The following is a 20,672-nucleotide window of genomic DNA, read 5'->3' as shown; positions in this document are numbered from 1 at the left end:
AGCTAAATGGAATGGCATCAGAGAGATGGGAGAGATGGTGGGATACACTAGCAGCCAATCTGGGGATTAGTATTTTTTTATAAGGTGGTACTCGAGGGCACAACACACATCCCTTTCTACAAAGCAGGGCTCCAGTCCTGTAAATGTTTTGGCATGTGCATGAGCAACCCTATGAAACCTGATAGATACATTCATCTATATGAAATTGAGTATGTGAGTGACTGCTCACAGACTCTGTGCTTGAGCACTGAAAATGCTTCCAGTGTTAGCTGCTAGGGCTTACCTATGTGGGTAGTTAGTTATTTCAGAGTAACTCCAGGTGTGGACACTCCCCACTTTGAAAATGTATTCAGTTACGAAAACCTGTCTTTCTTGGAGTAAAAATCAACTGCACTTTAAGTATGCAAAGGGAACCCGGGGAGTGTAAATTCCTACACTACCTTAATCCAAAAGAGCTTTCAAGTGCAGATGGCCTCTGAGGTTTTGTATTTTACTGAGCTTGAAATGCTAAACAAATTAATTATTTTTTATAGTTAGAGAGCTGGTGATGCTGATTTGGGTTAGAATGCTTATTGTTCTCCATTGGTCATTGCCATCCCAGCCCTGCCAAAGGTTCTCCCAACGCAGGAAAAATGTCATTTGCAAATGCTTCAGAGGAAATAAATTGAAACACTGCAACACTGTTCTTTGCGTGGCTTCCTTCTCCACATGTTCAAGATCTGAACTTGGCTGGCCTGATTATCCCTGATGTCAGAACAGTCTAACATCAAATCATGTCTGCTAAGCCTTGATTAGGAAATCAGAACGAAGCCGGCAACATCGCCTTCACATCAGCCTCTTCCCTTCTGGTTTCATCCTCTGTCTCTGGCTCCTTACCATTTTTCCCACATACAAGTTCCACGGTCATCAGTTAATGTTCTGGAACCAATGCTTTGGTGCTACTCCTGGCTGGCTGTCCTGTGAGCTCCTGCGATGGGGATGTGACAGAGGACATGAGGGGCAGACTGAGAAGGGGACAGCCACAATATTGCTTTCCCACAAATGTTAGGCTGAACACTTGGCTGGCAGCTGTAGCCAAAGTAACTGCTGGGGGGTTCTACAGGGCCTCACTTGCTTTGCTCTTTAAAAACCTCTGCATGATTCCTAACCTGAACTGACTCACAGAATTTTATACCAGCTTGTTTTTAAGCAACTTTTATCCTGTAGCTTAAGTGACCATTTTCTTGGTTTTCATTCCTGGTTGTACTAATGAAGAACCATCCTCTTTCCTCCTTGTCTTTATTTGCTGCACACTGACCAGGCCTGTGTCTATTAGCCTCCTTCCATAAGAGAAGCTTTCTGTTCCCCTGCTCATCCTCACTGCAGTCATCCTTCCTGAATGTGCCTGACTTGTAGAGTTCACTGGGGTGTGAGGCACAGCTAGACAGACAAACCTGCTCATCATCACCATCATCCGGGTGGAAATATTTACTGCTCCCTGTTGGATGTCCCTATCTCACTTCAGCCCCACTGAAGGTTATTTCTGTTCCAGCCCCATCATTCTCCCTGTTTTTCTACTTTTTGATGAAATGGTGGAGAAAGGAAAAGGAAAAAAGGAAAAGGAAAGGGGAAAAAGGAAAAGGAAAAAAAGGAAGAATAAGCTTTTGCTAGAAAAGAATATTAATCTCTGACAAAGGAAATGCACAAACAACTGCCTGCAGTACCCGCTTCACTGGGGTTGGCACTAGTCAAGTTGGTTGCTCTGACTCTGCTCTGAGATACTTCAGTGACATATTATATTAGCAGTGTAAAGCTGCTTGTCTCTTGTTGCCTTTTAAACCTACCGGAAACTGTGAGTTTGCTGTCAACATAGTTTGAGACTGAAGCGTGCATATCTTCACAGTAACTGTACTTATAAGAGTAAATGAGTTGGACAAGTGACACTACATTACCTTGGTGTGAGCCCCATCGATTTTTATAGTAGTTGCAGTTTTTCAGCACCTCTGAAAAGTAGACTATTTATGTTAAGAAAGTCTGCAACATACCTTGTGGTTTTCAAATAAAATGTACCTCGGTTAGAAGTATGTGTACTGTTTTTCAAAGTACTGCCATGAATCATGAATTTATTAGATGTTTTCATGCTTTGTTAACCCACATGAAGTAATGTGGCTGTGCATTTTAATGACTTACATTTATCTAAGCATAGATAAGCAAAGTCAAACAAGATCCTAAGATTATGGGGATCTTTACATGTCTCACTAAGGGACATGAGACATGCTTTTAAGCTTTCTCTATATGAGTCATCCTTATGTTTTGCCTTTATCTTACCCAGAAACTTCTTTGTTTTTATCACAGAGTAGGTATAACTGGCAATTTTGGATAACATACTATTGTTGTTTTTCTGTTGCAATTACAAGTTATCCATGTGGTTTGGCATGTTCAGGTTTGCCTAAATTTTCTGCCAAAAAATATTAACACCCTTACATGCACCTGCATGAATGCTGGTATTTAGGAAACTGTAGAGATGGCATTCAGTTATTATGGGGTTTTTTCTTTCTTTTTTTTTCTCTTTCCTTTTTTCTTCCCCCCCCCCCTTATCATTTTCCTAAAGGTGTGCAAGGTTCAGTACTGTTGCTGCTGCGGATATAAAATCCCAGTTCTGTCATCCTTTGCAGAAAAGGATTCAGTAGTGTAATTTAATGCATATCTTTGATCCTCAGTGGGATCTAAAATAGCACTTTAGAGGGTGACTTTTCAACATAAGCATAAAAACCCTAAAAGACTGATAAGTATTTGCCCTGCTACAAAGCTGCTGGAATTGCTGCTGTTTCCAGAACCTTTTGCAAAATAGGAGTAGGTGGGGAGATTTAAGTCAGAAAATATGCAAGTGAAAGAACTGAATTAGCAATTTCTCCCTTTCAGCCAGCAGTATATATTTTTGGAGGAAAGTTGGTATCCTGCTGCAATGCCTACTGCCCTGTCCCCTGGCAGGTTTGCCTTCAGCAGCCTTCCCCAAAGCTGACTGTTGGAATTGCTCCAGGCAAGGTCCATACTTGCAAGTGCAACATGGGTAGATCTGATGTCTAGAAAGTTTTGAGCACCTCCACATTTTGAATCTGTGTTGGTATTTGGGAAATTTAAATTCATCCAAATGCTTTTTTGTAGCAATTCTGTAACCTCTACCAGTTTGCCTATTGACAGGAATACCTGGAATACTCAATATTCAGTACTATATCCATGGAATTGTCTTCTGCACACCCCAGCCAAAGGGCAGTAGGTTCACTTGAACCCTCTCAGGAAAATGCATCTCCCACTGAAAGTTGGAGTGAGGCTGCCAGACTTTGACTTGATGCCCATTGACACACTCCATTCTCCTGACACTGCTTTGGGCTCATCATCTCTGGCACTGGGGCATTAAGAGCCAAAATTGCCACAGCCACTTACAAAGCGAGTGTGTGTTGACACATCAGGTTCCACAGGAATCACCCTGGTTTTCAGCCAGTCAGCCTCAGCCACACCAGTGTGCATTTTAATACACTAATAGATGTCCACTGTACCAGTAAAAAAGATCTATTTTCAGTATTACTGAGATATTTAAAAACTCTAGCCTGTCCAAAAAAAAAGTTTAAAAATAAATCTAAGGCAGCTTAATAAAGGAAAATGTAACATAGCTGTAATAATAAAATCTGTTCCATGCTGGAGCATTTGGCTGCGAGTGGGAATTCAGCTGACTTGTGGTCACAGCTCTGCTGTTTGGCTTCCATGTTCAAACTTTGAAATAGCTACCCAGCTCCCAGTAATGAAGAACAGGTCCGTACCCCTCACCACACAGAAGCCTGGGTGTATCTTTTTTTCTCTCAGTTATTCTATGTATCTCTATCTAACGGGAAGCATGTACAATGTTCCTCCTCATCTGGTGCTTCCCCATAGCAGAGGCTGCTTTCTGTCAGTGCCAGTGCACATCAGATGTTCCTTCTGCAATTTTTTAGACTTCCCAATTATCATTCCTTCTTTTCCCCTCACCCACAGTTGTGAAGTGGATTTAGAAACTCTGGATGACAGCAAGTTCAAGGGATGAGCCACTTCTCATTTTCCTCATTCTTGTAGTTTTTTTCCTTAAAGCCATAATCTTCACATTTTGCTACTATCAGAAACTGCCTCAGAATCCAATCTGATTTTTTCGTTCTCATTTAGCATTTTAATAGCTTTATTCAGTGTATCAAAAAGCACTCTTAGTCCTTCCTGCCTCCAAGTATATTCTGTTGTGGTTTCTAAAGAAATTTTGTTTCCTTTTTGAATATTTTTGTCAAGAAATACAGAAGACAGTAAAATTATAAATACTCATTAAAATACTCATTAAAATTGGAAATACTCATCCTGTACTAATCTATATTTGAGTAGATGTGTCAAATGTTATTAATATTCTGGAAAATTACTGAAATACTTAAAAGTTGGCAAAACAATATTAATTGGTCCAGTTTTATGAGGCTGGCTGAGCCCTGCTACTTTGATTCTTTCCTGGCACCCACAGGCTGCCAGGTGCAATGTCACAACACAGTGCTATCAGACATACAACAAAATAATCTCATTTTGCCATATATCCTTTTTGTAAGCAGTAGAGGGTCATGTAAACAATGAAATTGCTCTGTTGCCTGAGATTATTTATATTCTTTAGCTTGGAGCTGATTTTTCCCTTTTCTCTTCAGAGTTTGTATACTGTGCTCTGTCAGGAAACAGGCAGGTTTCTAAGCTGTTTCAGCACAATGGAAAATGCTTTCTCTGTATCTGAAGCAGGAAAATACTCTATGCCATGTCACTCAAGCATGGCAACAAGTAAGAGACAGTAAACAAAAGTTAGAGCAACAAGGAATCAATCCAGGTAGTTGTGTTTTTTGGTTTGTTCTAAGTTGCAACATAAACTTTCTGTCCCTTTTTACATCTCTGACATGAATTGTCTCTAAATGAAATGAGCTCACTCCAGGGGCTTTGGCTTAGGAAAGACAAAGCATCGTGTGCAGTTGCTCTGCTGTCTTGGTGCTGCTGGGCTGGGAGCAGGGCATATGGGTGTTTTGCATGAAGGCCATCCTAATAAATTGTCCTAAAGGAGCATGAAAGAAAACGCAGCATAAAACTGATGGATTTTGTTCTGCTCTCAGTGAGTACAGAATGACTTAGTCAAAGTTGGAATTGCCTTGGGAAAAACCCACCACCATCAACTTAATTCAATAAGCAAAGCAATCCCATCAATTGAGACCAAGTTCTTTTTGCAAGAAAGTGCTTGCTTAAATACTGTGTGTTCCCCTACCTGTTCTGCAGAACCTGCTACATGTGTAATATGTACATATTTGCACTGATTGTATCATAGAATCTAGAGCTGTTATTTACAAATTTTTGGTAGTTTATCAGTGCTTTCTCTTTCCATTCCTTTTAAAAGATATTGCACTGTACTAGCTGTACTCCAATATGTATACAATCCTAACTGCTATTCTATAGTTTGAATCGCTTACGGTTTCTCATATTCCGAGCTGAACACGCAGTACCAATATGTTAAAGACATTTAGGCACCTAAAGATGACGGCTGACAGCTGGCGGGGTTTTCAGTACTTCCTGTGGGATTTAAACATCTGAAGTCCCACTAGGAGCCTCTCAGCACTGCCAGGAAGACACTTGCTATACATCTGGTCTTTAAATGTTTGCAGACACATACACCTATGTGTCTTTAACTCTGTGGACATGATCTGGAAACATGAAATTAAACAGATGTAAATGCGAGCAATGCAGCAGCACATTATGAAAATTGCACATGGGGTAAGCATTGAAATAGAATTAATTTCCTTTGCCATGAAGAGCTGATGAAACTGTTACAAGATTTTGTTCTTATCAGTTCACTAAGTTCCCTCAACGTGAACCCGTGACTGTGGGGATTATTATAACGGCAGAAAAGACATTTGTGAACTGTCATCCCATTAGTAGTTCTCAGGAAAATATGTCATGGAATATCTCCTAATTAGTGTGCAAGGGGGGGAGGCTTGGATCAGGATTACTATTGATGTCGGCCTAAATCTTTGCTCTTTTTAGTTGCACTTTGACTACACCTTATGGGTAGATCATTATTTGTGAGCGTAGAGGGTTTCAGTGTGTTTAGATTTAGGTTATTCAAAGCTCACAAGGCATCGTTAAAAAGATTAACACAACTATAGTAGTAAGATTGTTTAGAAATACTTAGTTTTAAAACCCCTATTATGGTTTCAGAAGTCTACAGTCTGTTTAAATAAATTTTTTTCCTTAAAAGTGTCTGGAACTATTTACTAAAGAAAATTGGTGAGTTTATGTAGTTTAGAAAGCGAATGGTAGAGATTAGTCTTTAAAAATAAAATGTGCTATCTGGATTTTGTGGTATCCAAGGCATGACACAGTCATTAGCTGTAGTTCTAGATGCCAGTCACACTTATCCTGTTCTTTTTTTTTTTTACCTGATGTATCTGTAACTCTACAAAGAATAATCTCTAGAAGGAGTACAGTCATTCTCTAGCAGAAAACCAGTACTACTTGGCTCAGTCAGGTACACTGCCTGTAGCTGCTCATCGCTCAGTGGTTCAGACAAAAGAGTAAAAATCCCTCAAAGCACTTTACTCACACCGTTATATACAGGAAAGGAAATTCTCTCTGAACCACAGCTAACAATCAGATTATGTGTTGAAGCAGGAGCAGTAACAGCCTTTGCAATGGTGACTCAGGTGGTGCATGGCTATTAAGTTTTCTATTTCTTTTTTAATTTTCCAAAATTGCCTTTTATTATTCTTACACTATATTTCTGGATGTGTCTAACTATTCGGTATATGAACCATCTTCTTCCTTTTAGCTTAATGTGTTGACATTTCGTTTATATTCCTTTCTTACTACAGAAAAGATAAGCAAGACCACTTTATTTTTAATAATCTTCTTTACCAAATTACCTGCCACATCTTATTTTGTCTTTTTGTTTCTTCTAGAAGAAATAAGCTTAGATTTCAACCATTTCTTAAGTGGGAAAGGTTTGACCATGCTGCTAATGACTTCTTGTCCTTTTCAATGTTTTCTGCTTCTGTGTTGTTTTTATTTAAGAAGATGGGGGAAAAATTGAACTTCAGACATAAAAATACCCAACTATCAGTTTATTAAATGGCATCTGATTAAATCAGAGATTGACTCAAATACAAATCAGTAAAGAGGCTTTTTACACCTCTGTCAAGAAATAAATATAAAGGGATGTAATTGACACTCATGAGAGAAAAGAGTCCTGTCGCTACCCTTAACTGTTCCTAATTTTTATTGTTCCTCAGAAAGGGTTTCTAGAACATATAAAATACAGTCATATCACAAAACAGAAGTAAAGCTGGAAAAATATGCACCTGACTTTTTTGGGTTTTGGGGTTCTTTTAATGGAGCTTATAAAAGCTGTATGATAAATATACATACAGGTTTTTTTGAAGTTGGTTTATTTCAGCTCAAGAAACAGAATTTCTATGAGCTTCAGCTCAACCATCATTAAATTAAGAGTACTTGAAAAAATGCATGAGTGATGGATGGTACAAATACAAAAGGTTACAATTCATTTTCCTTCCAATAAACGTGTGTAATTTAAAATAGTACCAGTGCAGGTTTCTTATACCCATTACCTCAGAGAGAAGATAGGTAATTTGGTACATACACATAATAAATCTTTTTGTGAACCAAGACCAAAATAAGTCATCAACGTTAAATGTTTAACAATCTGAAGTATTTAAATAAAGCTCTTAGTTATTTCTCATATATAAAATATAGACTTCCAGTTTAATTTGAATGAGTTCCAAGATACAAACTAAACTGTCTCTTACTTTCAAAATACCCTGTAATAATTTACAGTCTTTAAATGTATTTTCTTGGTTTCATGCAGGTTTTGTCTAGCCAACGCAGACATGTCCTTAATTACATTGGAATCTTTTTTTTTTGTATGAAGTAGATACAACACTTCCAGTATTAACCAATTCTACTGGATATCTTTTTCTCACTAATAAAACTGTATATATTTAAGGGAAAAATAAATAAAAATAGAAAATGAATTATTTTAGACATCACATGAATTTTCTAATGTCATAATACTTTAATCTAATATTCATTATTCCCAGTTAGCACAAATAGCTCAAATCTCAGATGGAATAAAGTGGCATCAGTCCTGCTGAGCTTTTGTACTCCAGATTTCTCATTTAGACTTTGTTCCATTTTACTAAATGGGGGGGGGGGGGGGGGGTGTGATTGTTGTTTTTCTTTTTCCCTGTGTACTTTTTTTAATGTGAAGGCAAGGACAGATTTTCAGTTTTCTTGCCATACATTTCTGACTGCCTACAAACCACCTTCAGGACCCTGATTAGCACAACTATTTTTAAGACTGATTCTTCCTGTTCTTAAAATACAATTATTCCTGTTTCACTATAGAAATCACACTGTTCCACATTATTCAAGCTTGTAAAAAGAAGTCTGCTACATTTGGCTAGCAGATTCCCCATAAGAATGTAGAGTCAGTCCTGAAAAGCAATATTTAGAATCCTGGATTTAGGTGTGCTAGCTGTTAAATCATTTAGTCTCTCATCTTCTTGAGTAAAATTTCAGAAATTAGTATTCCTGAGTCATTCAGATTCTACCTTCAGAGATGATTTACACTGCTGCAGGACAAGTCTCTCTTATTTTGCATGGCTAATTTTCTACATTATTCAGCAGGGGAGGAGGAAATGGTTGTTTGTTTTTTACAGTTTTGCAGATCTATCAAAGGCAACAAATATAACAAATTATATGCAGCATGTGTTTCAGAGTCCCTATTTTCACAGCAAATTAAGTTCAGGTGCATTAGATGGAGTTGTAGACAGCTACTTAAATACCAAAATATATGGTGTAATTGTCCCAAATTTAAGGATGGGCTGTACTGTAAGATTTCACATTCATATGGGATACAGAAATAGAGCTCTGATTAGTAAATTGTTCGTAGAATTTTCCATCCGTATAAGGCTTGGTAAAAGGCTCTTCTATGGAACGGAGCATTTGCAACTTCAAGATGAATTAGATTTAGGCAAATTCTCAAGAGCTGGAATCCTCGTTGCTTGGGTCTTAAGATATCGATTAAAACTTACTATAAGACACAGTATTATACTTGCAGAAGGAATGCCTTCATGACCTTCCGTGTCTTTTCCATCTCTACCTTGTATAGCTTTTTTCTACGGCTCAGTCTTAGGGCTTTTTATGCCAATGCATGGAATCATTTTGCAAAGTGATTATCATTTAGTCAGGCATGGCAATGGAGTCAATGTGACCCCTCAGGCAGGAAAGATAGGATTTCCAAGTAAAGTTATTTTACCTGTTACTAAATATGAAATTATCGCTGTAAAATATCACAAATTCAATCTTTTTTCAGCATTGCTGTGTAACTCCATTGCAACTAATCCAGGAGCAAAACCTGCCTACATGATGAATGCTAGTTATTTTGTTTAACCTGTTCTTCCTTCTAGTCCTATTAGAACCTGTTCATAATTAAATGTAATTATATTCACATTCTGAAGTTAATTTAGAAGTGGATAGTCTATTTGGTTACTAAAATGGGATTCTTTTTTCACTCACCTGCTGATTCCTCAGTCATTGCCAGAGCTCGCACCACCCTGCTCCTTCATGCAATGTACCATGTCACCTCTGTGATCAGCCTCCAGAAGTGTCACCAGAAGTGGCCAGCCCCTGTCTTCATGGCAGGATGGCACTCTGGTTTTCATACATTTTTCAGCCAGTGTGTGTTGGTACAAGCATCTTCCTTGGATACCTCTTTTGGTAGGGCAAGTATTGCTGCAAATCTGCAGTGCTTGACAGATCAGACCTCACCACTCTGAACTGTCAGAAACCTGTCAAGTGTACACATTAGCAGTGAGACTGACTCCAGAAGTCCCTGTCCCACACTCTGCAGAGATGGCACTTATTCCCAGCATTTGTAGTGCAGTAACATTTTAGGATGCCTTCTCTAGAACAGTATGGACCACAGATGTGGCAACACTGAGGCCACAACATTGGATCACATAACGAGGCTCAAATGACTCATACCTGCAGTCCAGAAAAATCAAGAAGCCATCACCATCAAAGACAGCATTTGGGCCATACCAACAAAACTTCTGAATAAATTAGTTTCCATGCATTTTTCTTCCACTACCTCTGGATGAAGATATAAACTTAGATATGTCTGAGCCAGATACAGGCTGTGACTTCCTTCTACATGTTCCCCGGGAGAAAGGGTAGATAGGGAATGGAGAGACCTGACTATTTTTTGTGTCATTATTGGGTAACAGTAAGAGGTGTGTTCATGCAAGGCACATTTAAGTTCCTGTTCCTGTTCCAAGGGATGTTCAACTTGCCAAGGGATTTCAGGCCCTAGGCAATGAAGGAGTCCTATTTAGTAGGCCTTTAGTAGGGACAAAATTCTTCACTAACCCACTCTTTTGTAAATAAAGGCCTCTTGTATTCTTTTGACATTTCGTATGGGATTCTTAATAGCAGTTTTGGATTTAAATGTGACAAATTAATAATGAGATTTTATAGGACAAGAAGAAGAAAATCAGATTAAACCAAAATAAGCGGCATTCATAACATATGTAGGCTTCCAAGGATTAATTGCAATAAAGGTATAAAGGGATAGATAAAAGAGGAGGATTCAGATGACTTCTGCATCTGACCTAAAATGATCTGGATGTGTTTAAGTTGAAGATTTTTTGTTCACATTCAAACACTTCTAAGAGTGAAGATGGCTTTACAACTCAATTTTCCTCTCAGTGTCTAAATGCCACCAAAGACCATACCATGCAGTAACACCTCCTCCCCTCCTTATCCTCTGGGAATCCACATGGTAAGGGAATCCTATTGGACCTCCTGGTTTTCTTGCAGAGTAATCTGTCTTTGGTGCTTGTGGCTATAGGATGCCTAACATTGCACAAAGCATAGTCACAGAGAATAGCTTTACACATAGTTGCTTTGTGATTAAACTGTTCATTCAGGATGTGTAAAACCCATAGGTCAATCCTTTGCCTGAAGTAGGTGATTAGTGGGAAGTAATAAGAGACAAACCCAGAAGAAAACTGGTTCTTTTATCTTTAGATGAAAGAAATGCTAAACACACTAGCATTCCTATAGAGTATCTATCCCTCCTTTAATGAATCTTCAGACACAAAAAAAAAAAATCACATCCACAGTGCTTTTCTGAAAAAAGACTTATGACCCTATGGATAAATGCCAGTTACATTATGGGTCTTAGCATTTTGAGGTCTGGGGGCTGTGGTTTCCTTATTATCTACTCACAGTCAGCTTCCACAAGGTAAATGCATATTGCTGTAACTTCTGCAAATTTTATCAAACCACATGCCATGTAATGTCTTTCAAATCAAGTTCTATAGTTGCTAACACCTTTTTATAATTTTTTTTCCAATAGCAATGACTATTTCTCAATTGAGTTCATTATTATGAGCAGATACATTGCTAATGTATCTTTGCTTTTAATATTGAGACTCATCCAAGCATCAAAGTGAAGTGTGTTATTTCAGAACTTTAATTGTTCCAGCATGCTGGTACTTCTAATAGATGCATGTTCTTCCTTAATTAAAGACAACTCTTCAAGATCGCTACACTGTGCCTCACTGATCCACGATTGCCTCTGCTAACTCCCAGTCAGACAGTGAAGTTTATAGAAATCTGACTAAAAACTGGAAAAAGAATCTTTCTCTTTAAACAAGAATGATTTCCTTTGGCAAGATACAGAGATGAATCACTGCCAACACTTTCCTTTAAGAGCTGCGTTAATAAAATTGGGCCAGATAATACTCCTTATTTCTGAAACATCTTTTTCTTAGGCAGCCTCATATTTCACACAGATCTGTGGTAGGTAGCCTGACAGCAATCAGGCAAGTTGAGAGAGAGGAATGAATTTCTCCTTCCATGCTTACAAAATGGATATGTTAGTAAATGGATGTTTTCTAAACTGGATTTGCAGAGCTCTTTTATTTTTGAAGATATGCAGCATTTTTTTTCCAGACAACAGTTTGGACATCGTAATCAAGTCATGCATGCCTTAATATTTGTGTAACTGCAATCATTGTACAAACTTAATAGCAGTCAAATGTGTTTGTGACAATTCTACAGAGCTCAGAATTTAGAGTCTAGTCATGGATAGTTGTCTTTTTGTGCTACACATCTATACAGCCACATTTACGAAAGTATACAGATACCTTGCAATTTTTACAATATTTATTCTCAGAATAGCCTGGGTGATGGAAAAGCATTAGTCCAGCTTTACACATGGGAAACTAAAGCACCACTGTAAGACCACTTAACATTCTTTCTATATGCATTAGAATTTTTCTATTGAATGTTGAGATGTGACCAACCAAATCTGCAAAACTAGTTCATGAAAAAAGAAGCAGACTTCATTATATGCCATATTTCTGTTGAAAAGTTGATATTAGCTTCACTGACTCTTTTCCTAGTAGACTTTAGACCTTTCCCGAATTTGCTCCTTTCCTCTCTAATAATTATTTTTCTTTACTGAAACAATTCATTTTATTTGTTCTCTTTTTTATTACAGTGTTTATTGATCACTTTATCACTCTTCTGTATCGCTTTCAAAGAGCCTCGCAGATTGTTGAATACTTTCTATATGGATAGTTGGAACTGTGATTTTGTAAAAGTCAGAAATAAATTGTAGTTCAGCTTGTAGGCTGTGTAAAGCAATTCAGAACCCTGCTACCGCCCTTTGTTCTGCCTTGAATCACTCTGTTGTTCCCGTCCGTACGCGTGTGTTGATCAGACTCCCAACCGCGAGGATAGTTTTATTGCCGCACAAACAGGGATTAGTGCTGCGCTGCACTCATTTTCACTTGTGCCCTGATTTCCAGCACTCTTTTCAGAGGTGAAAAGTCAGTGGAGTAATTCAGTGTGCTACTCCACCTGTCTTTACCTTCAAAGAATTACTTAGTCTGTGCATTATTATTAATGATAGCAAAAGAGAGCAACACTGCTGCTCTAAGATCACTGAAGGACACTATGATGCATTTCACATATCTCATTTTCCACGTCAAGACACACAGTATCCTTGACATGGTCTTCTAGGAGTTCATTAAGTTTAAAACAGGTGATGTGTGGTTAACTATGAAAACTTCCCAAGGCAAAGTGACATTATAAATAAAATTACTCACAAACAATTAATCTTCTCTTATTCCCTTCCTCTCAGAGTATTAAATTGTTCTGTGACGTACTTGGTATAGCATGCCTCACACTGCCTTTGCAGTTTTTATTGACTGGTCTTTTTATAGCACTAGCCTGGATACCACTGAAAACAACATAAAAAAGTATAATTAGATATTAAGTATTTTTTTAATTAATTTTAAGGGTGGTTTTGGTGTGAAGCAAGCTGTCAGTGTTTGCTGTTATGACAGTTGGTGTCTCAATGAATTATTAGTTTCTTCTCTTGCCCCAATCTTTTTTTTTTTTTTCAATTTGCCTTTTGGGACCTATTTCTTAAAAGTTGGTACAATATTAAAACTGACAAAAATTGGATTCAGAAATCTTGGCTTTCACTGCAAGCCAGTATGGGAACATCCTGCACTGCTATTTGCACTGAAATGACCAAACAAAATGTAGTTACTGAAAATATGAACTTTTATTTTGGGAAGGTTTGTTTTTGGGGTAACCAATCCTGGCTGTGCTGCTTTATAAAGATGACTCCAAGGCTGCTATCCTGTAGATGACATACACTTCAACTTTTCCTAAAAAAAAAAAAAAGCTCAAGCACTCCACATTTTTTAATTGAAAAAGAAATACAGTATAATATTTGGAAAGAGAGGCTGTTCTAAAGAAAGAAAATGTAGTATTCCATAGTATTATGTATTCCTAAAGCTCTTCTAAATTTAACATTTAATTTTTGGTGACTGATATTTCAGTACAGGTAGTTCCCTAGAGCCTGTCAATGGGATGCCTCTCACAGCAATGAGGATGGAGTCATTTATAGTTCAGAAGGAATAAGACCTTTCAGATTACATCTAACCTTTGGAAATCCTTCCACTTTAATTCTGCTCTTCAGCTGGAGGCCAACTCTTTTGAATTCCCCCTGATACAGAGCTGAATCTTAACCTGGACCAAAAAAAAAACCAAAACATTGTAAATATTTGGCTAAAGAAACTGTGAGATTTTTATACGGCTGTGGGGTTTTTTTAGTTTTTAAGGTGTTCCAGAAATCTTTCTGAGGACCCACTTGTAGTAGTGCAATAACTGGCTCCATCAGCTGTTCTCTATTAAGACTGCAAAATACTTCACTAGAAATATGATTCTACTTTATAAATGCTCATAAAAAATATATAAAATGCATACAAACACCCATAATGTATGTTTTAAGTCTAAATGTGTGTCTCTTTAACCATGTTGGCATTACCAATTGGAATTTCATTGCATACTGTGTGGCTGACAGAGAAGGCACATTGAAATCGAGCTGTTAAACACACCATCTCCATTTTTTATTTCACTAGAGTATGTTTGCTGTATTTTTAAAAGAGCATTGAAAAGCCCAGGAGATGAATTCTGCTCTGAAATTGCTATTTGCTGACATAGAAATAGCTATAAAAATACAAGCTGAGAAAAATACAGTATAGCAATATATTTTCATTTATTTGGGGGAAAAGTAGTTTTAAAGAAGAATTATAGTCTGTCTTCTGAATGATAAAGCAGTTTAACTAGCATTAAACACAGCTGAAATTTTGTAATGACCAAACCTCGGCTCATCCAAATCCCCAATAGCATTAACTTACTAGAATTGGGCTGTAAATTTGATTAGCCCTACAGCAGACATGAGACACAAATGTTCTTCTTTATACAGTCATACTAAGTGGCTGCAAAAGAAAATGATAAGGTGGCGTAGAGCAGCACATCCAACCTTTTCAAGCTAGGGACAAGCTCCAGCTCACCCAGCCTTCAAATCCACGTAAGTACAGGGCAATTTCATGAATTCTGATATAACATGAGGATTACATATGGTGAGGTGAGGAGGGATTTAGCAGCTACAGTCTTCCTATAAATCATCCAGAAGCTTTTCTTCATAGTTTAAGTCTTTTGATTGACATTTTCAATGTAAACTACATCGCTGAACCATAGCTTCTGTCTTTGCCTGTATAATATGGTGCTTTTTTTTATACGTTTCCATTACTCATCCACTGTCCTCTAACATGAAATTTGATGCTGTAACTCCTGCTGTGTTAATATTTTACATTGAGCCAATCAGAGTATGGGATAAAAATTTTTCTTTACACAAGGTTATAGAGGCATTCTAGGGCAGATTTTTAGAAATTAGAGTCTAGGACTGGAAGGAACAGTAAATTACAAAACTTTAAAGGTCCAAAGAGTTGCAGCAACTTCTCTGGTGGGCTGAGAGTGTATTCCACAGCACAATTTCTTACGGTGGCTACACAGCCACTGCCACCCACAAACCTGCTCCCAGGTTCCAGTGCTGCCGAGTGCCACACACAGTCACTCTGCCTCATCCTGGCTTCCACAGCCACTGGCAGCCACCGGCACCCTGAGGGCCGGGAAGCCCATGCCTGCCCACACGGCAGGGAAGGAGTTGTGCACAGGGGGTGCCATCCCGGCTCGCAAGCCAGCCACCATGCATCTGGTGCACCAAGAGTACATTCCTCCTGCCAGGCCAGCAGTTGCATAGTTTTGCTGTTATTGTTGTTAATTTACTTTGGGTTTATTTTAATTTCTTTCAGTAGGTTGTTCTGGTAACACATTTCTGGCATAGCTTTGTATTCCTATCACCTGGTTTTGTTGTCAGTTGGACACAGTCCCATTTGGAGTCAAATTGTAAAATGAACTCTGATTCAATGATGAATCATGCTACTTATTAAAAAAAAAAAAATAAAACTCAAGCAGTTTGTTAGTTACAGAAACAAATTTCTAACATCAAGAATAAAACCGCAGATATATACAAATGGAAAATAAGAAAAAGGTTTTGGTAAAGAGAAATGGAAACATGGGAAAAATGCCCGTATGAATTTTGAGATCCAGTATTCCTTTTTATGTCTTAATTAGATAGTTTATGCAGTGGTTGTTTTATAAATACATATTTGACCTTACTGATGGAGATTTCACAATACCCCTCAAACAGTGCAGCCCAACTGAGAACCACATGATGCTCAGCCATGTGCTACATAGTTTAGGGGGTAAATGATAACTGCTGTTTTTTCCTTGATATTTTGTGAGATTTCTTCCTCATACTTGATATTTTGTAGGACTTGGACACTATAACCAAGGCTCGTGCATGTTGAGAATTAAATCTTTTAATTGTTTTAATTAAGGTGCTTCAATTTATCTTGTAATCTTCATTTTATGGCCCATCCCAGTGAACTGTGTAACAACAGTAACTCATGACTCCTGAAGGGTTGAGAGATCTGTCTCCTTGGGCCTGCCAGCTGGCTGAAACTGCCCACACAGGTTCAGGAAGAATCCGTGGCATTTCTGGAGCTCACATGCTGTCCCTAGATGCTGTGGCACAGATGTAGCATGCTGCATGGAATTGGCCATTGTGCCACTGGTTGGGTGGCTCTGATCTGAAGTTTAAATTTCCCTCTTCACCATCTGTCCCAACTTCCCAAACGAAGCAGTTGTGGCTCCTAATGGCTTTATGCCTTCATGGGAACTGCTAAATAAGCCAGCTCTTCAAACATCTGTTGAAGAGTCCTTTTTAAAATCCTCATAAGTAACTACATGTAATGACAACACACCTTCAGACTGTCTGATAGAGATTTGAAATAGCAGGGCCTCAGTGTCAGTAACTATTTTTCTATTTCCTCAGTCTGTGGTCTCAAACAAGCAAGTGGCTTTGCCAAATTATGGGTTTGTTCTTTTATTCAATATTGTACCTAAAAAACTTTTAACCAAATTGAAAAAAACAATGTCTTTACCGTTATTACTGAGAGTACCTTTTAGTAGCATTCACTTGGCAGCTGGCTGTGAGTGCAGATGTTCCCACTCATGCTACAGCAAGCAAGTGGTTTGCTTCCACAGACCTGCTTCATACAGGCAGACAACAATGGAAGGAGACACTTGCTTGGGGGAACCACCTGAGATGACAGTTGATTCTCAGGTCACTCTGTGGGAATTTGCACACCTACAATAAAAGCTTTGTAGACCTCAGGCATCTTGCAGGCCATCACCTCCACTCTTTCTTCAGCTGCCAAACAAAATACTGCAAAGACAAAGGCTTGAACGTATGGATAAACAAACAGCCCGGTTCTCTACATTACTGGGTTTGAACAGATTTCCACACCTTCTTACCAAGAACTCCTCTCACTGATTCTCTCACCCCAAAAGAGAGGAGACACCTTCCCATGCTGTGAGGAAGTGAGAGGAAGAGCCTGTACCTTCCAAAGCCTTCTAAATATGTATGTTGTTGAAATATTTCCTCCCAGAAGGAGATATACATGGAAACCCACACTAGGAAACAATTATAATTATCATCAAGGATTGGGGATGATGATGTGATCCTCAGTACCCTTGGAGTGTATCAAAGAAATTGATTTACACTTCCTAATGTGAAAGACATGCTTTCGCAGAAACATTCATCCTGCACATAAAAAACCTTCAGATTTGAACAGGGTAAATCTTTACCACAGCACATCACTTTTCATGCAAGGCTTTGTAAAGATCTTAGAGGCAGCACTGTAAATGTGCACTAAACCTCAAGATGCCACATTCCCACATTATAATGTCCTGCAGCCCATCACAGCCAGATGCCTCAGAGGCTGAACACCACCTTCCCCAACAGTATGAAAACCAGGACATTGGTCAAATTTTACTTCAAGGATTCCTTTCAAGTTCAACTCTTAGGCTCCATTTCTCCATGGGTCTCCAGAAGCGTTTCTTTACGCAGTGGCGTTGCATCTAAGGAGGGTGTGGGAGTTCACAGCAGTGCTGTCAGGCTGATCCCAAACTACTGTTACACTATGACAACGTTTCCCTGTGGCTACTCCCTAAATTTTTTGTGAAGAAAATGTTGCCCTTTCCTATTGCCCAAGTTCCCTATTTACCCTACAGTGCTTCTGAAACCTTGTTCCTGCCATGGATATCTTTTCACTGCTTAAATGCCCATATACTATTAGCCTCCTATTTGCACAGAACAAAATCCTTCTGGTAATCCCCTACGTAGTTTTTCCACCTTGGCCGAGGAGTTAAATGTGATATACTTTCTAGTCTACAACTTTTAAAATGGATCTTAGATCAGATATGCTTCTTGGACATTTACGAATGTAAAAATAGTCAAGTTCAGGCCTCGGTGACCTTCCCTGGTTATATTAAAATGCAGTAAGTGTTCACAGGACTGAGACTACAGGGACATAGTACACTGCAGTCACAGTGATAACTTGCCTTACTAACTTAGAAAGTGTAAACTTTACATTCAAATCACAGGCTCTTCCTGAAAGTGCAGGATATGCATGCAAACCAAAAGATTTTTTATTAGATATTATTTACTAATATTTGTTGATGTTGGCAGTATGCCAGTCAATTGATTTTTGGCTAAATCAACATATTTCTCCTATCATAAACTCCTATCATTAACAACCAAACAAAAAAGCCCGGATTTACTCTGCTTTACAGAAGCAGAGTGACATCTGACATCTTGTCCAAGGAATTTCAGTGGTTAATAGTACAAGCACCACACTCAGATGACAACTGTACCAGGGAAGCTAAGAGTCATATTGTTCAATGGCACCATCTTCAGTCAACTACAAAGCTAATTATTACCTAGCTTTCAGAAGAAGTCATATTCCTCTGTCCTAAGTCAGGAAAAAGTGTGGTATCAGTGCCTCTGGACTTACATGGTACAATCTCAGAAAATTTACTGTTGCAGCAAAATTATCAGGAGTATGGGTTTCCCTCAAAAAAGGAAAAATCTCTATACATTTTGTCTGCTTTAAATTGAGAAAAGTATCTGAAAGAGAAAAATGTTGATTAAATGCAATCACTTATGGGAATGTCTTGACTTGGTTTGTTTTTCTTAGGGGACTGATTGGTTTTGATTAATTATTTGTGAAGTATTTGGAGATTCAGACCATATCATGCAGCATTCTGGCCATATGAATGCTCAGAAAGATCCCTTAAATTAAATAACAATTCCAAAGTTTGGAATTAACTTCTGTCGCTTTGAAAATAGTACTTACTACCTTAATTCCTTATATTTCTTTATGCTTTAAAGCTAAAAGCGTTAAAAAAAAATTGAACCTGATAATAGAATTAGAGCCCATCCTCTTCTTAGGTGAGAATATATATACTTATGGGAATCTAATACCATAAATAAATTACATCATCTGAAAGTGAATTTTAGCTCAAAATGAAACTATCGGAACTTTTTTTTGTGAAGTATAATTTTAGAATATTGTTTCAGTTCTATGTTTAACAGAAATGTATAGCTAATTGCAAGCCACCTTCTCCCCATCTTCCTTTCAGGTTTTCAAAATTAGGCTAGCATATGTAGGCACCTTGTTCTTACGGTTTAACCTAAGAGAACTGAACGAATGTGGATCTAAAAATAGCTTTTTCATCCCTTCAAGGCTGATGCGTATTTCACGCTTTGTGTTTCCTTTTCAGCTGACCCCCTGGTTGGAAGCATTGCCACTCAGTATATGACTAACAGAGCAGAGCACGACAGAATGGCCAGACAGTGGACCAAGCGATACGCCACATAGGAACCTACTCTAGGATTTGCTGGACCTGTGCAAGCACATTCACTAAGTGCATCAATAGCCCTTCCCTTCATTCTTATTTTTTATTAAATTTTGAACCATTTTGTGACAAAAGGTTGTCCTTACTTTCTTTTTTTGTTTTATTTTTATTTGTTCTGGGGTTTTTTGTTCTGTTAACTTGAAAGTTGTTTCCCTCAAATGTAGACAGGGAATTTTGGTTATCAGTGCAAAGAATGTTGGATCTGTAATAGTATAGAGCTTTATCACAAAGCTTTGTATTAATGTGTGGGATTGTTTTTTTTTTTCTTTCATGTGGTTTTGGGGAAAACAAAAAAATTCAGAATTATATCTCATTTCTACTTAAATGTAGTGTTTAGGGTTATTTTTTTGTACTGAAGTCTTTAATGGTGGGTGCATGCTACTGGGAACAAGTTTTGTATAAAAGCTTAAAATCAAGAATCACTGTGCATTACTAAGACTGTGTTTATCACTAGCCTTCTGTTTCCCACACAAAAGGCTATTGCGTTGAACAAATTAATATGTATTTTGATTTACTTAAAAAACAACAAAAAAAAAAGTGCTTGTAAATTTCTTAGGGACCTGCCACTTTTGACTGTGGATCAGTTGATGTACACTTGTATTATTAAAGCACTCAATAAAACACTGTGGCTGATAAATGCACTTCTTGCAAGACAGTGCTTTTGCATTTGTGCAGTATAGGCTGCGCAGTCCTCACTGCGCAACTGATACAACTGCAGGTTAAACAACTATTTTTAGACGTGAACTATTCACTTCTTCTCAACAATGCATTTCTTAACTCAGAATTCTTCATTGTGTATATCTGTCACATACAAACATTTTCCAAATGTTAAGGCCTTTCTTTCACGTGCCTATGCTCAGCCTTGCTATTCAGAAGCCTCATGCTGCATC

The 20,672-nt window shown here is 38.1% G+C and overlaps 1 protein-coding gene across 3 annotated transcripts in view; it reads left to right on the top strand.

Annotated features, from left to right (window-relative positions):
- LOC116795958 (ubiquitin-conjugating enzyme E2 E2) overlaps positions 1-20,423 on the top strand; it is a 206,148-nt gene extending 185,725 nt beyond the window's left edge. For all 3 annotated transcript variants that reach the window (XM_032706133.1, XM_032706125.1, XM_032706116.1), the window contains exon 6: positions 19,648-20,423. In XM_032706133.1, the coding sequence (XP_032562024.1) occupies positions 19,648-19,745 (98 nt within the window). In that variant the 3' untranslated portion in view covers positions 19,746-20,423. The remainder of the gene's footprint in view (positions 1-19,647) is intronic.
- The last annotated feature ends 249 nt before the right edge of the window (positions 20,424-20,672 follow it).

This window comes from Chiroxiphia lanceolata, chromosome 1 (genome assembly GCF_009829145.1).
Source record: "Chiroxiphia lanceolata isolate bChiLan1 chromosome 1, bChiLan1.pri, whole genome shotgun sequence".
Classification (NCBI taxonomy): Eukaryota; Metazoa; Chordata; class Aves; order Passeriformes; family Pipridae; genus Chiroxiphia; species Chiroxiphia lanceolata.
The sequence above is the reverse complement of the archived record's forward strand: the minus strand, read 5'-3'. Positions and strand labels throughout refer to the sequence as shown.